Here is a 15,663-nt window from a genome sequence, read left to right as displayed (position 1 = left end):
CAGGGCCCAGGAGCCAAGCCACACACCTGGCATCAGGCTTTGCCTGTACTGCCTGTGTTCTTCAAGTCCTCAGGGTCCCCACTGTGTCTTAAGCTTCCTCCTTGCCATCTTTCAGGAAAGCAAACTTCACTCCCTCCCTGGGAGGACTGCCATGAACCACACAACCAAACAAGGTACCAGGCCATCTTTCTGGTAGCTTTTTGTTAGCTTCGAAAGTCAATCTCAGTTCCTTAAGGTTTTCTGGTAACAACCAGAGCCCAGGCATGCCTGCCTCCTTCAGGCATGGCATTCCAGTCAAAATCTTGGTTAACAAAATCGCCAATGGAAACTGGTCTTATTGATTTTATGCAAAGAAACTTTATGTTGTCACTCACTCATTGAGAATGCCAAATTCTGGAGGAATCAAGTAGGGAGAAAAATGCAAACTGTGAAGGAAAATCCTTGCCCTCCTCATATCTACCAAAATGACATCTCCATACCTTATATCTTTTATTACTTACTTTCCCACTTAGTGTGAAGTTTTAACTCTGAAAAACCTCAATTTTATTCCAGAACAGAAAAAAAAACAAAATCTGGAGCAAAGACAGAGTTTCAAAATAAGAAGCAGGACTAGAACTGACCTTAGAGTCTTGTCTCATACTGAACGGTCCTACCAACCAGAACACAGACCTTTCCTGGGTGCAAATGGCATGAAACTGCAATGATAGGGATATTCCCTCACCCACCAGTGTGCCCATTGGTCTCCTGGTAGAGACATGGCCTCCCACCAACCAGTCTTTGGCAGAGGCTTGCTCTGTCACCCCAGCCGGACTCTACTGGCACCAAATGACCTTTCCCAGTTGCCAGTGGCAGAGGTGTTCTCTCACCCACAAGTTCCATGGGAGAGACAGAGCATTCCCAGTGTACACAAAACAGCAAAGTTCAAACCATGTCCCCATAAGATCAGAAGGCAAGCAAATAAACCAAGCAAGCAAAAAAAAAAAAATATATATATATATATATTTATATACTGCACCCAAGAGCTGAGGTTTACTGCCTTTCAGGTTTAAAGCTTTCACAACCTCCTGTAGCCTTTACAACTTTCTGCACACCTTCTGCAACTTTCACAAACCTCCTATGTACTTTTACTCATTCAGAAATAACTATAACTCACTTTTAATCCTTGTTCTTTTTGGCAATGGGAAAGACCATGTTCAAACTCAGTATCTCTTTAACATACTGCATGTCTAAGAGATCACGTAATTTCAAAAATTTTACCTTAAGTTAGAAGGAATGTATCAATTTTGAAATAATATTTGGCACCCTTTTATTTGCAGTAATACAACCTTTTAATATCCACTTTGAATCTGGATACATAAGTTTTCATGGAGGGGGATACCTTTATGATCCTGAGGACAAGATGGCCTACATTTTAGATTTGGAAGCACAAGAGCCTAATTATAATCTTTATTATTACAATCTTTATTTTTGTCAAGTGGGACTTGCCTATTAAATAAACCAATGTCACCCTGCCATATGTATATTTTTTGAATGGCCTATGACTGCTATCTCTCCTTTTCCTTTAGTGACTTTAAATAACATGACTTCCTTAGAGCAAGCACCCAAATAAGTGCTTGCTAATCCTTACAAAGAACCAAAATCAGGAGGAGACCCTGCTGGTCCCCCTCTAGACAGATTCTTCTTGGGAGAAGTAGGCCACACAGCGGTAGCCTTTGTATTATGTCTCAGTACTTCTTTTATTCCCAACCTTGCCCTTGAATCGCCCTTTCCTTGTTGGTGGCGATGAGGCGCTGGGTGAAATTCATTGTGCGTCCCCCCGCCCCACCCTGCCCCCCATCCCGGAGTCTCTTCTAAGTGCTTTCAGGTGTCACCTTGTAGTACCCTCAGAACAACTCTGGTAGGTCAGTGCTATGGTCTGCATGTCTGTCCCTCTGCCTGCCCAAATTCCTATGTTGAAATCTAACCCCCAATGTGATGGTATTAGGAGGCAAGATCTTTGGGAGCTGATTATGGGAGCTGAGAGCTCCCTCCCCCTTCCATCACCTGCGGACGCAAGGAGAAGATGGCCGGCTGTGAACCGCGAACCTGGCCCTCCTTACAAGACACCAAGTGTCCCAGCACCTTGATCTTGGACTTCCCAGACTCCAGAACCGTGAGAAATTTGTTTCTGTTGTTTATAAGCCACCAGGTTGATGGTATTTTGTAATGGAAGCCTGGACAGACTAAAACAGTCTTATTATTCTTGTTACAGCCGACAAAGCTGAGGCCCAGAGATATTAAGATCACGCAACAAGTGAAGGCCTGAGCTTTGACTCTGAGTCAGCCGTCTGTCTTCAGGACACACATTCTCTTTGGTCTTTTTTTTTTTTTTCTTTTTTAAAATTGAGGTATTATTGACCTCAACTTCAGGTGTAAGATGTAATGATCTGATATTTCTCTCTGTTATGAAATGATCCCAGTAGGTCTAGTTAACATCCATTTCCTTACAGTCACATACTTTTTTCTTTCTTGAGATGAGAACTTTTAAGATCGACTCTTAGGAACTTTCAAATAGGTAACACAGCCTTGGTAACTATAATTACATGCTGTGCATGACGTCCCTATGATACGTTTGTCTTATAATTAGAGATTTGTAATTTTGACCCTCTTCACAAATTGCTCCCACGCCCCAGCCCCAACCTCTGGCAACCTCCAATTTTCTCTGCATCTATGAGCTTGGTTTCGGGGGGCCATTTTTTTTTTTTAAGATTGCTCATATAAGTGAAATCATATGGTATGTCTTTCTCTGAGTTATTCACTTAGCATAATGCCCTCAAGTTTCATTCATGTTCTTACAAACGGTAAGATTCTTTTTAATGGACGAATAATATTGCATTATGTGTATATATATCACATTCTCTTTATCCACTAACCTGTCAGGGGACACTCAGGTTGTCTCCATGTCTTGGCAATTGTGAATAGTGCTGCAAGGAACATGGTGGGGGGCAGGTACCTTTTTCAGGACGAGCATTCCTGATGGCCGCGTGCAGCTGCAAGCCTGTGAAGGCATGAATGAGCCACAGTACAAGTCCCATAGTCACCACAGAAGTGAGGCTTGAAATGTGCATCCTTTCACGTTAGCCAGGGAAGAATAACTATGGCAGGGGACAAACTATATCGGTGACAGTACAGAAACTGGTAACTACATACTCAAAAATGCTTACGAGAACTTGCCCACCGTGGATGACAAGGCTGTCGCCATTCGAGTACTTAAGCGTTTCATTGATGAACTGACCCGTTTCAGGTAGGGCTGCGCTTTCTGCCTGTCTGCACGCCCATGATGATGCAGGAACGTGAACATCCAATGAATGGATTCGAGTTAGGTAATTACTAGCAATACTCCCATGTTAACATGCAATCCCAGTTCAACCCCCTACCGTGTTTGCTAATACCTAGCCCAATGTACAGTTCATTCTGACTGAGTGGCGCTGTTTCCATAGACAAAAGACTTAGTTTCAAACACTGGATCCAGACTATCCAAAATGAATTCTGAATTAGAAATGAAACCTCCGTCAGAGCAGTGCGGTATTGATCCCTGAATGTGGTCCTGTATAACCTAGACACAAAGCAGCTGTGAAAGCTGGTAGGCTGTAGTCTTTTCCGGGAGTGATGGGCGTGGAAGTTCATGATCCTGTCATCGGGTTTGCTTGCCGGTTTACCTCAGAGGCTGATTTCTCAAGAAATACGAAAGCCCTGTAAGAGGGCTGCCTGCCTGTGGCTCACTCTTCAGTTTCCAGTTACAATAGTTTCTCATAATGCCTTATCCTGTCCTTACCAAAAAATGCCAACAGTGATAATTTCCCTTAGTACAGGCATGCCTCATCCTATTGTGACTTGCTTTATTGCACTCCCGTAGCGGTTGCGTTTTCCTTTTTACAAATTGAAGGCAAGACCCTCTCCTCCAGTAGTAAGATCACGACTTGCTTTATTGCGATCCTCGTTTATTGCGGTGGTCTGGAACTGGCCCGCTGTGTCTCTGGTGTGCCTGTCAAATGTGACCAGCAGGTGGGAAGATGGCTGCCCCCAGCCGGGAGACTGTGGCTCTGCTTCCGTAGGGGTTATGGTTGTGTGAAGAAATGACTGTTTGGTGTGAAGGTACTCTTAAGATTTTCAAAACCCATTAACTACCAGCTTTATTTTATTTTAAAATATACAAATATCTTGAACTGTAGGAGGGCTGAAGATTATTGGATTTCAAACAAACTCCACACAAAGCTATCACAACAAAGAAATCCACACCAAATTGATCACCCCAGACTGTGAATTCCATCTACTGATTTAACAATTCCAGTATTTAGGAGAAATGAAAGGAGTTAATATTATCAACTCAAAAAAAGAAAAACCCCAAAAGTTACTTATCACATGCTGTGCTAAGAGAAACAACCCGTTTGTGGATTACCAGTATCGCGAATTTCAAAGGGAAACTTAGGGCTCCCTTAGAAAATATCTGAACTGAGACAGGGAGTTGATGCAAATACTGTCCTTTGGGAAAAATACTCTCTGCGAGTTCGAACATTCAGCAAAATACAGTCATGTCTTAGAGCCAGACCATCAGGCTTTGGAGTAGGCCAAGTGCAGACAGGAGTGGGCCTCAAAAGTAGGCCACCTTGTCAAACACCAGGGACAATGAGACCTGCTTGTTGGGAGCAGTTACGTATCAGAACAATGGGAATTAAAATGCAAGTTAAAACACATATTCTAATGCACAGGCACCACTAACTCACAGGGCAGTCGACACTTGTCTCTAACAAGGTTGTATGTGAGACACTCCTGTAAGAACTTGGAGATCCAAGACACAGCTTAGTTTTGCTGAGTGTATTTCAGCGTAAACCTTGGCGTTTCTGTCAGGGGTTACTACTCTACCACGGGGACTTTAGAAATGCTGGGAACTCTTTAAAAAGCCTAAGTGAACAGCTCTAATTAAAATATTGGACCAGATAAAAGCTCCTGAGCATCACATGAGTTTTTAGGGCTACATCTCAAATATTCAAGAGAAAACAGTAAGCAAAAAAGCAGCTCTCTTCATATTTTAGGGAAAAGTGCTTTTTCAGAGGTTGTTCCGACTTTCCTAGATCAAATACACGGACCATCCTGCCATTAAAGGGAAAATGAAGGAACTGCTTCCCACTTAAGCTAAGCGGGAAGGAAACCTAACATGATCTGTAATAAACTGCAGCGTGAAGACACAACTCAAAAAAGCACGTGCACGCTGTCCTTCGCTCGGTCAAGTGTAAGGTCATCGCCCACTTGACCTTCCCAGTACATCATAAGTGCAATTCAGCTTGGGGAAAATAGTTTAATGTATCCTTTAGGAAAAAAATAGTTTATATTTTCCCATCTCTAACAAAGCAGTGGTTATGAGGTCCAGCGCCACCAGGCGACCTTCATTCTGTCCCACACCGCTGAAAGCGAATCGAACGCGGGCCGGACGTCCAGGATGGTGAACTGGTATTCCTGGTTGACCTCGCCACCGTCATAGTAGTCAATGACGTATCTGACTTCCGTCCCACAACGGTTGATGATCCAGTCGTGCCTGTCGAAAGGCAACTCGTACCTGGAATGAAGACACGCTGGTGAGTGTTGCCGCTCGCGGTGCCTCTGGCTCTGGAAAAGCTGCGAGGAAAGCGGAGAAGCAGCGCAGGGCCAGGCCTACTCTCAGAGTCAACATCTACCTGGGAGGGGGCCTCCAAATCACGGCCCACCGCGCTGAAGGAAGGCGGAGCCGAAGATCTGTGATGAGCCCAGGCCACACGACAGCTGGGCCGTGCACCAAGGCCCAAGGCCCATGGGGAAGAGCGGGGCTCTGGCTGTGCTGGGAGAAGGGGGAGGAGGCCCGGGTGCAGAGTCCCCAGGAGGAGTAAGAGGGCAGCTCAGTTCGATCCTGGGATAATCAGATGGGAAGCAACCCAGGACACCCAAATGAATCTGCCTCCAGGCCGACTTCCGGGAGAGGAAAAACACCTAGAGCTGCGCACTCAGTCTTGGAAGATGGCCCTGCGGTTCTCAGACTGCCTGGCTTTGGAGCCCAGGGAGAGACCCTGACATAGGAGTGTCAGTCACCTTTCCGCACCGCACTCACCCCATCCAGGAGCGGATCCTCGCCCGCGGTGAGTACTCTTTGGCTTTCCCTCCGAACCGGACCAACGAGGGACCGCAAGGACATTCCCTAGAAAGCCCCGGAGAAGAAAGGGTAGGTATAAAAAGGTGTTCTTTCCTTTGAAAAATAAGATATTGCAGTTTATCGATAATATGCATTTTTCTGTATGCATTTTACATGTCATATATACAAAGAAAGGTACCTTTGCCAAAGTCAAAGAAATATCACAATTTGTGAAAAACGCTGCTCCTCATTCCTTGCCGAGGTACGCCCCCCTCCCTCCGCTTCCTTCCAAGCACCTGCACTGCTCTTTGCAGGGGTCAGAGAGCAGGGCCCTTCCCTTTGGCAGGGGACACAGGCCTATTCCCGGGGAGAAAGAAGAGTGAGGCACTGGGCGTAGGCTTCTCTTTCACATAAAGCAGCTGGGGTCTGGTTTTGTTTTCAGACGAACCTAAGAAAATCCTATACTCGTCTTGGAGAGAATGCAGTGAATGGCCTGCATGAGGAAAGACTACATGGGGTGAGTCCCAGGACGAACGTAACTGGCGTCAGTGTAGCCCTTAAGGGAGCAGCCGCACACGTGCGGACGGGTGGCCAGGCCCTGGCTACGAAAGCCGCTCGCCCTCAGCGGGGCCTTGGCGAGGACGTGCCGGGTGCCAGCTGGCCCACTGCCAGGCGCGGGGCGGGGCGGGGGCCCGCTCTACACGAGCTCCCCCCCCCCCCAGCACTGGCACAGCTCTCGGTCACCTTCTCCCCAGACAAAGGCCCGTGGGCCACGTGTCTCCTGATCTCGAGGCCTGCCATGGACTCGGTCGGTATTGCTGAGTGAGCATCTCCCCAGGGGCTGAGGACAGCTTAGCGTCCCGCCCCACAGGCTCCGCTTTCCACGGACTCTGACCCTCCTCCTGTTTTGAGGTGGGGGGGTCTCTGCCCCCGGCCTTGAGTTCGGGAAGGCTGGTGACGCTCTGGGGCCTCCGACACTAGCTCGTCAGGAGATGCAGCCTCCACAGGAGCTTTGTGGAACCCTGGCTCCGGGAACGCACGCACCACGGTGTGAGGGAGCCAAGGCAGCCATAGTCAGGGGCTATGGGCGGGGGTCATGGCCAGCGGCCGGTGTCACTCTTCAGACAAGCAAACAGGGCCACCAGAGGGTCCCAGCCCATGACTGTCAAGCCAACCCTGACCGCTGAGTCTTGGCGGGTGAGATTTCAGACACTGGGGAGCAAAGATGAGTCATCCCTACTCCCTTTCTGCACTTGGGACCCCCTGAGTCCACGAGCATAAGGACACAGTTGCCGTCTTCCACGGCTGCGTGGCAGGGGTCTGCCACCCAAAATGTTTTATAAGAACGACACATCTGAATAAATGTTAAAACTCCAGAGGGTGGATATAAAATAAGAAAGAGGCTGCACGGACTTTTTTAAAGTTCTCCAACATACTTACGCAGCATGAAGGGCTTCCCACTTCAGAATCTCCTTCCAAGCCTGCTCGTTGTTCTGATTGTGGATCTTGATGATATTATACATGTCTTTCTGACTGATGTCGTCATCCTTCCACCTCCACCTAGGAAAGAACGGCCGGTAGGATCTGACAAACCTCCTGGTATCTCTGTGGACACACATGCCCTGTTAGTCCTGTTTCTCCACAGAACCCTGGCTAGCGAGGACAGTGGCCTTGTCCTTATCCTCCAGTAAGTCTGAGATTATTCTAAACAACTTAACTTTTTAAATAAAAACTTCCTGTATGTTTCGGGGATAAAAATCTCTTTTGCCTTTGTTCTTAGATGAATGTGACAAGCAAATTGATGTTCTCAGTAAGACGCTCCTTCACTTACCCCTTCTTTAACATCGCATTCCAGAACATCTGCTCAGAAGGATAAACCCACTTTTTCTCCGAGTCTGCTCTCGGAATGGACGACTCCTCTCTCACAGTAGAGAGTGGGAACGGCTGGTCAGGGGCCGGTGTCTGGTTGGGTGGTGGCATCTACATAAAATAAGCGGAATGTTTTTTTAAAATATTGTAAATATGATATAAAGTAGAAACAAGCAGTGTAATTAACTACTGCCTGGAGAGCAACACATCACACACGTGACACAGGTTGTCCTCTAAGCCACAGCCATCAAAGTTGCAGACTGCTCAGATCATTTGGCTGTTTTGAAGAGGCAAGAGCACGGAAGTTGTTTTCCCTTGTTGTTCAAGTTCTCGTACTGACCGTGACACGGCAAATACACCTTGTGGTTATATTTTTGGTCTCTTTCTCCTCAAGGATTAAGAAGTAAAAACAAACACATAACCTGATCTGCAGGTACCTCTAAAAACCTTTCCTCAGTGGGCTTTACAAAAGTGATGGCTCATTCTTCTGAGGAAAGGTGTGATCAAATGCATGTATGCCACCACTTCTATTACAAAATTCTTCACTCTTAGGATCTGGCTTCTGCTTTCGGCTGAATACACTACGGGCAAGAGGTGCCGCCCCAGCCAGCAGACTGGAAGGAGGAGCGCAATGCTCTCTCCCAGACACAGGCGTGGCGCTGCCATGACGCAGACACTTAGCCCGGGCCAGGGTTTCTCCCTGTCGGCACTACTGCCATTTAAGGTGGAGACATCTGGTTACTAGGCTCTGTTCCGAGCACTTAGCAGCATACCTGACCTCTGCTCAGTAGTCCCCTCTCCCCGGCTTAGGACGACCAATGTCCCCCAGGCGCAAGAGGACCGCTGGCCTAGAACTCCCTTTTGTAGGGAAAGTATGAAGGGTTTTCTAGCAGGTGTACATAGACTATGATGTCACAACACGGCCCCTGGCTAAACAGATGGCAGAGGAGCTGGGTGAGCTGGCCCCGCACCGCGCACTGTACTGCATTTTCACCGCAGCGCGTCTGAGACCACAGGTCGGAGGCAGGCGGGGTTCAGCTTGGGCTCGGCCACTTCCTAGGTGAGTGACGTGGGGCGGACTGCTTCCGGTCTCGCTCTCGGGGTCATCGGCTCTCAAAGGGGGACATGAAGACACCCGACTGCACAGAGTCGTTACAAGGATTCAAGGACAGAGCCTATGATGCTCAGCACGGTCCAGAAGATGTGAGCAAAAGAACCGTTCGCTGTAACTAACATTCTCACTCCACGTCAGAACCGCACGGGGTACGAGTCCCGGTCTGCAGGGTCCCGAAGGCTCGTGCTCTGCGCCACGAGGGTGTCTGAGATGGCCCAGGCCGCTGGGCTAACGGGGGTGCCTTTGGAATGTCCGGAGGCACTTGTGGTTGTCACGACTGGGGAAAGAGGGTGCCAACGGCATCTGGAGGGCGGCGACAGGGATGCTGCTACATGGCCCACAGTACGCGGGCAGCACCCACCCCCGGAACTCAGCGAGCCGCAGGCGCCCCTAGAGGCGACGGGGAGGAACCCGGGTCCACTCCACCCTCCTCCTCGGCACAGCGGTCTCCTTGCGGCGCGGCCGTGACTGAGAGCCACGGCCTAGCTGTCCGTGCCTCAGCCCCCAAGACTCACTGAATCTGCCAGCACCTTGATGTTGGATTCCCCAGCCTCCAGAACTGTGAGAAATAAATGTCTGTTGTTTATAAGCCACCAGTCCATGGCATTGTCATATATGTTACGTTACCTTATGTATTGTTTTATGTGCATCTTCTATACCCTTTCTTTTCCAGACTAAATAGTTCTAGTTCCCTCAAATGCTGTCTGGTTTGCCAAGATTTCTAAACACTGTGTGAGGATCCTGGGGCCTTCTTAAGGACAGGCCCACGTCTGTCTTTTTTTCTCCATTAAAATGTGATTCCAAGCATGAAACCTCAATTCCCCGTGTGGTCTATCACAAAACGACATGAGGCCGCACTCGCCTGTCCTTGCTTTCTCCATGGCAGACCGCTGCCGGCTGCCACGTGCTGCCGCCCCCCCCCCCCCGCCCACCCCGGGGACTCATGTGCAGGCTGTACCCGAAGAGGCCCCACAGTCCTGCACCGACAAGGTCCCCCGAGACCAGGAGCGCCTTCACTAACTCTAGCTCAGCTCCTGATGGAACGCCCCTCCTGTCCCAAGGGGAGATATTCTCTCAGCGTGGCTACTTCAGCCCACCCACTCTGGTACTTCATGATCGCCATTTTCTTCCTCTTCGTAAGACATTCTAGATTTTCACTGTGGATGGGCGATCAGATTTCTTTGTTTTAAAAGGACAAAAGAATAAACCCTAGCAGTGTGCCGTTTTTCTTGGAGTTGTATAAAAGCATCTCTGCAAAGAAAGTTCCAGGAAGAGAAGCCGAGTGTGGATTACCAGATTAGAAGGATCTAGGTTCTCCTTATTCACAACCATGGCGCCCGTAACAGGACACTCCACATACTCATATGCGCGTTCTTGGTGGGCAGGCACTGAGTAGGTCTGGCTCTTACTGGCTGGGTCAGATGGCTGTGCACTCACTGGACAACCTGAAATAAATCAAGTAGAAAAACGGTGTCAGCACAAAGGCAGGACATCTGGCTCCCTTAATTTGGACCCTAAAGAGCTGAATTTCTGACCAGCAATGACCATAGACAAAGCCACATGTCTACTGCTGAAAGCTGCCAAAAGCTAAGCTAGAATATTCTAATATCTTAAAGACCGGGAGAAGGTTCTAGAAATTTACTTTCCCTTTGAGAGAGAAACGAGTGTCCCTCCTTTTATTTGTGTCAGGCCCCTAGCAAAAAGAAACAAAAACACAAACCCCCCTCCCCCCAAAACCAAACTCAAGCTTTGTAAGGGAAAGCCAAGGTTTCAGTAATGGGCTAGAAGGTCCCTAACCTGGGCCTGCAGCTGTGAGCTGCTACAGAGGAACCTAAGCTGGGGCGGGGCCACATTTCACCCCGCCTCTCCCTGACTCTCTAGTCCCAAATTCCAGACAAGGTCCAGCCCCAGTCAGGACACAGGAGACGAAAATGAACAGAGGAGCCCTCCTCAAAAAGGCTGCTGGAGGAAAGTCTCAGTGCATCTGCTGCTGCGCTGCCCTAGGACTAAAACAAAGCCCCGAAAATCGCCGCTTGCATGAGGTTCGAGTCCCCATCAGTAGATAGCCAAGTATTCAGCAAGAAAAGGCAGACATTATAGAAAACATTCCACAATCCATGTGGGATCTAGATGCCACTTAGGAGAGGAGGTCTGAGCCTATGACAGCAGCAACAGGGAGGGCAGTCAATGTTCATGGATACAGGGTACTGACGGAAGCCAGCGTGGACAGTGAGAGGCTTGGCTATGGCTTGGGTTAGGGGGTGAGTGTCGGGTAAAGTCCAGCCCAGGAAGACAGCTGTGCGTGTAATGTGTCTTAGGCGGCAGCAGTAACACCAGGGATACCCTGGGTGCTAGACGCTCCCCCGCCCAAGGACAAGTTTCCTTTCACCTGCTTTCCTCTGCTTCTCCTTCCAGACCCGTATTCCACCTGAGGTGTAAAGGCAGACTTGCTAGGCCCCCCCTCCTCTCTACCACTCCAAGTACCAACCTTTTCTGGGTCACTGATCTCACCTGGGCGTTAGTAAAAAAATATTGTTTCTATTTTTCATGTTATATAACCCACAGTCCCTTCAATCTCCCATGAATATCCACATCTTTTTACTAATGAAAATAAATTTGACTGATAGCTCTTCTGGATACACAAAAAATGAAATCAAACTATAGACAGGGCTATGATCGCCTTGTGGATACTCAGGACAAAAGCTGTGTCAATTCGTCCTGTTCAGAGAAATCCTGCAAGACAACTGGATCTGTCCTTGTCCAAGGTCACGGAGTTTTCGCTGGCTTTGCCACTTGCAAGCTGTGTGAACTCTAAGTTTCCTTAACTATAATATAGAAAGAAAACCCACCACGCAGGATTCTGAGGATGAGAATGTAAATTCCATCGGGAAAGGGCTCTGTCTGTTTTATACATTGCTGTTCTCTCAGTGCAAAAACCAACCAGCAAAACCCACCAGCGCTCGGCACGCAGTGGGCAATGAGTAAATCCTGGTTGGCCGACCAAGGAAATGAAGTGTTAGCACCCAGTAAGCAGGCCGCGTTGGTTCCTCTCCTCAGGCCCTGAAACAGGAAGCCACACATCATGATGGCTGATCCACGCTTGCTTTGTATAAACAATCTCCCATTTGTACCTCAAGAATGAACAGCAAGTCCATCAAGCGATGTTATTTTTACATAGGTGAATACCACCACGGCTATGAGTCAAGGTGTCCAGGTAAATCAAGACAGCTAGATTTAGACCAAGGTTTCTCAACCACGGCCCTCTTGACATTGGGGGTCAGATGAGTCTTTGTTGGCGGGCTGTCCTGTGCACTGTAGGTTGTTTAGCAGAACCACTGGCTTCTACTCCCTAGATGTACCCTCTGCTCTCAGTTGTAAAAAGCAAAAATGTCTCCAGACATTGCCACATGTCCCCTGGAGGGAGAGGGACCCCCCCCTCAAGTTGAGAACCGTTGAGGGAGACACAGGCAAACTTTGCGGGTGGGGCTGGTGTGTAGAACAAACACCACACCCTCACGCGTTATCTCAATTAATCCTCATAACCCTCTGCAGTGTTACTATATCCTCATCTTACAGATGATGGGTTGAAAAGTAACTTGTCTACAGTCACATACCCTGTAAGTGGCAACATAAGGACCCAACCCTGGCTGCCTCGCTCCTGGGCCTGGGAGCTTCCCTAGCATGCTGTACTGACTGCCTCTTCCCGAAAATCCTTTTGAGGATTCTCTTGTTATCTTCTAGACAAAGAGTCAATTACCTTTCATTTTCCCTTCATGCATCGGACATCCTGAAGGCGGGGATGCAGTCTGGTGCTCTGAGGCGCTTGAGGTCCCGATTGCAGCAGCAGGGGTGGATGCAGACAAACCCATGGTAGGAACCGCAGTGTTGAATCCGAACAATCCTAAATTTACACGTGCCAAAGCAGGGGCAGATTAACGCTGATGCATGGGTTCCACTACTCCCTGCGAATTCTTAATCTGGCCGACCCTTGTTATTCCTGCTTGCCATCCTTAACGGGCACTTACATTACAGCGCAGGGTATACTTCGAGCGATAGCTTTAATATATTACTGCCTTCGGGAATAACTAGTGTGATATGTTCACCAGCCTTTGGGGAAACGTTTCTAAGGGTGTGTTGGATTCTGAGGGTGAGGTGAGGCGGTCCCTGAGAAACCACGTCACAGCAAGAAGGTTAGACCAGGGGACAGAGGGTCCTCGGTAGCGATCGGATGGGAGAGGAGAGATCCACGGTGCAGACCAGACCCCTGGCCCCGGGGCTTAAAGAGGGTCTGTGGGTCTGGTAAAATTACGGGGCAAAAAAGGGGTTTGAGGAAGGAAGGAAAGGACAGCAGAGGGCAAGGTGCAGACAGTCTTCCTCGCAAGGTTCCCCCGTGTTCCACCTCCTCCAGCCCTTGGAGTCCAGACGCCCACTGGCCTCAGCGAGCCCGCTCCCCTGCTCCCCCGCTCTCCCGTTCCCCGGATCCCCCTCACCTGACTCCCGCTCTGGGCGGCCGGCCCCGCCTGTCACTTCCAACACTGGTCCGGAGCGTCAGCGACCTGCCGCCGCCGCCGCCGCCCTCCCCTCGATCGGTCACCGCTGACGCCGCGGTCACCGCTGACGCCGCGCGCCGCGACTTCCTTTTCCGAAGGCGGGATTTCCGCGTGAGCGGGAGTCGAAGCGCCTCGAGAGGAGAAAGAGCTTCCGTCAATCACAAAGGAGCAAGCCCTGCCCCGCTCCCTCCTCCGCCTATAAGTGCAAGCGCTGCGCTCTGGTCCCGCCCCTCCTGGCCACGCGCTTTCCCTGCTGAGCCGGCGGGGTGATTTTTGCCCGAGCCAGAGATTTCCCTGCATGTCTTTCACTGTAGATGTTTTAATCGCAGAGGGGTTGCTGTGGTTTTAAAAAGTTCTGTCTTTTAAGTTGTATCTCGTCAGATTTAATTATAGTAATGACTCAAGAAACCCCAGTAGGTGTCCAGAACTTTGGCGGACCCTGGAGATCAAAAGACGAACACAACAAGATCCCCCCTCCCAAGGTCTTCTTAACTGGGGGTGTGCACTTGAAGGTCTGTATTTTTACTTAACTGTAACGGGTATTGAGTGTTTACTTTTTTCCATCAAGGATGAAGGCAACAAATCTTAGTAGTGTTAGCCATATGTGGCACTGGTAGAAATTACGGAGAAATGAAGTCCCATAATTGTTGCTTTTGTCTCAAAATACTAGTCATCACTACTTTGAAATTAAGATAATTTTATCTTGTTACTTAAAAGTGTTAATAAGAAGCACATGCCTTTCTGCATCGCTGCAGTAAATCTGTGAAGCACACTCAAGTGCCCCGTTAGGGCCGGCAGTCCATCCCCAGGGTCCCTGAGGCTTTCTCCAGGATTTGCCCTCACCCTGAGAACCGCCTCGGACAAAACCACATTCCCTCCCTGTGGCAGGTTGCAGTCTATGAGTGGTCCCTGCCAGGATACAGAAGCTCAGGCCCCTAGCCTCAAGGGGGACAACTCAGCAGGGCCATCCCAGCTTCAGAGCTGCTGAGAGAGGATCAGCTGAAGCTGCCATAGCGACTGCATAGCAATCCTCCTTTTGCCCAGTCCGTCTTCCATCACCCTATTGCAGCTGCCTACGAGAGCACACCTACGCACACATCTTTTAATAAGTTTAATTCTTACTTAGGTTTGCTAAGGCCAACAGATCCGGAAACGACTGCCATTGAAAAGACAGTTTACTATAGGCACTGATTCCAAGAAAGGGAGTACACATCACAGCACAGGACGCCACAGATGCAAGGAAGCCCTGGGATCCATCCGTAGGCAGAGGGAGGGGCAGACGGGGCAAGTCTTTATTTTGGTTTCCTGGGAAGGAACAGGTGAGCGAGGGTAAGCAGGTTTAGGGTTGGCTAACAGGAATACTGTCAGCAGGCTCTGGAGTACAGGGGCTGTCTCCAGGTGTCTCGTACCTGTCCCTGGGGCAATTAGGGCAGGCGGGTAGTGGCCCAGATTGTGAGAACCCAATAGGGGAAGTGGTTGGGAGTGTGTACTCAGCTGCTCAAGAAAAGGGAGCTGACCAGTCTCCAGCCAGGGCCTCCAACCTGGATGAAGACAGCATTTCAAATACTATATATGTTAAGTCAGTGTATATTTCCTGGGGAACCTGGCCTTTAACAGTTACAACCTGTTTTTAAAAAAATGTTGATAACTGTATTTTGATACAATTGGTTTCTTTTGTAGATTTTTGTGTTTTGTTTCATGCATGTGAAAATATTATTCTGAGAAGATAGAAAAATTCACCAGACTCCAAAGGGGCATATGACACAAAAGGGCAAAACTGTTTAGTAATGGCTGAGACAGTCATGCAATTTACACCTCAACATCTGTAGGCTAGACTGTTCTGGAGCAAACAGGAAGAAGTGGCTGTTGTGAGCTAGACATGCACATAATGGATAGAAAGGGAAGGGTAATTAACAAGAATGTTTACAGAGAAGGAACTATTAGTGCAGTAAGAAGACAGATGGGATACCTTCAACCCCAGTTTCCCTTCT

At 48.9% G+C, this 15,663-nt stretch overlaps 1 protein-coding gene across 1 annotated transcript; it reads right to left on the bottom strand.

The window, feature by feature from the left end:
- Window positions 1-4,169: 4,169 nt before the first annotated feature.
- On the bottom strand, window positions 4,170-13,732 carry LOC129076896 (holocytochrome c-type synthase). The gene is made up of 7 exons (XM_054581049.1): window positions 13,613-13,732; window positions 12,880-13,023; window positions 10,416-10,567; window positions 7,971-8,119; window positions 7,580-7,699; window positions 6,119-6,205; window positions 4,170-5,593 (listed from the first exon to the last, which is right to left on the bottom strand). The coding sequence occupies exons 2-7, from the start codon at window positions 12,989-12,991 to the stop codon at window positions 5,395-5,397; spliced, it is 819 nt and encodes a 272-aa protein (XP_054437024.1). The 5' UTR covers window positions 12,992-13,023; window positions 13,613-13,732; the 3' UTR covers window positions 4,170-5,394.
- Between the last annotated feature and the right edge of the window lie 1,931 nt (window positions 13,733-15,663).

Source organism: Pteronotus mesoamericanus, unplaced genomic scaffold, assembly GCF_021234165.1.
Source record: "Pteronotus mesoamericanus isolate MK-2021 breed Mesoamerican mustached bat unplaced genomic scaffold, CSHL_Meso_final contig_65, whole genome shotgun sequence".
Classification (NCBI taxonomy): Eukaryota; Metazoa; Chordata; class Mammalia; order Chiroptera; family Mormoopidae; genus Pteronotus; species Pteronotus mesoamericanus.
The sequence above is the reverse complement of the archived record's forward strand: the minus strand, read 5'-3'. Positions and strand labels throughout refer to the sequence as shown.

Coding starts and splice junctions, on each gene's coding strand:
- LOC129076896 (XM_054581049.1), bottom strand. CDS start 12,991: ATGGGTTTGTCTGCATCCACCCCTGCTGCTGCAATCGGGACCTCAAGC. Junction 7,700..7,970: donor AATGCGATGTTAAAGAAGGG/GTAAGTGAAGGA, acceptor GTTCTTTCCTAG/GTGGAGGTGGAAGGATGACG. Junction 6,206..7,579: donor TGGGAAGCCCTTCATGCTGC/GTAAGTATGTTG, acceptor GGGGCTTTCTAG/GGAATGTCCTTGCGGTCCCT.